Source organism: Wasmannia auropunctata, unplaced genomic scaffold (assembly GCF_000956235.1).
Source record: "Wasmannia auropunctata unplaced genomic scaffold, wasmannia.A_1.0 LD271698.1, whole genome shotgun sequence".
Classification (NCBI taxonomy): domain Eukaryota; kingdom Metazoa; phylum Arthropoda; class Insecta; order Hymenoptera; family Formicidae; genus Wasmannia; species Wasmannia auropunctata.
The window spans coordinates 1-999 of NW_012091192.1; the positions used below are offsets into that span (position 1 = coordinate 1).

Here is a 999-nt window from a genome sequence, read left to right on the forward strand (position 1 = left end):
TATTAGATAGATATATCCTATTTTTTTCTTAATTTTCTCAATCTCGAAACAATGATCCTGCACTGAACATTTTTTTTCGTTAAAAATATTTTCTTACATATATTTATTTCTATAAATTTAATTTTATCAAATTGCACACATAATCATATATTATATTCTGTGAATTTTAATTTATAGAAATACTATAATCGTCACATTTGTACTATAAAAAAAAATTAATATATAATATATTTATATCTATATAAAGTCTGACGCGATATATTAAAAACTGATTTGTTATTATATTACTTCGCTTAGTTATTATATTACTTATCTATCTTACGTCGCTTGCATTACAAGTAGTGAGGGAAAAGCTGACTCTCTCCCTCGTGCATAAAAATTTCTGAAGCCTTGTACAATAAATATCTACCAAATTTTTGCTTCTGCTGCATGCTCCACGTCGCCGCGATGCCGTAGTACTCCCCGCCTTTGCAGTTCCCTAAATACTCCTTTCCTATCGCATCTATCATCGCAGCCTCTCTCGTAAAAGCCTCCACGGGGATAACATTTTGAAAAACGTGCAAACAGATCACGCCGTGATCGCTGTTCCATATGTCGAGAATGCAGCTGATTTTTTTGTTGGTGCTGACCGAATCACCCACCCACGTCTTGAAAGCGTCGTAGAGATGAGCGTAAGGTCTGGAACGTTTGCCCTTACCGATGTAGAATATGGCGTTGAGGAAGACCGACCAGACTTCCGATCTCGTAAGGTGGACGCTGCGATTCGGCAGATCCTGCGTAATACGCGGGTCTAACAGCAGGTAGGAAAAGGACGTTTTCGACGTGCCCTCGCGCCACCTCCGAGACGGATCCGGCGAGGCGAATTCTTGAAATACCTGCCTCTCCAGACTTCTGTAGGTATCCAGATGATTTAACCAGTCTCCAAACTCTAAATTCGGTCTGATTCTGTTGCTCAGCTTCGAGGTCTGATTTCTTGGAGCGCTCTGATTTGGCATCGAT

At 39.5% G+C, this 999-nt stretch overlaps 1 protein-coding gene across 1 annotated transcript; it reads right to left on the minus strand.

Annotated features, from left to right (window-relative positions):
* Window positions 1-244: 244 nt before the first annotated feature.
* Window positions 245-995, minus strand: LOC105462064 (ankyrin repeat and LEM domain-containing protein 1-like; the record flags this gene model as incomplete). Its single annotated transcript, XM_011708590.1, has 1 exon — window positions 245-995. A coding segment is annotated over one exon (663 nt), but the record flags the coding sequence as incomplete, so codon positions are not given.
* Window positions 996-999: the final 4 nt, after the last annotated feature.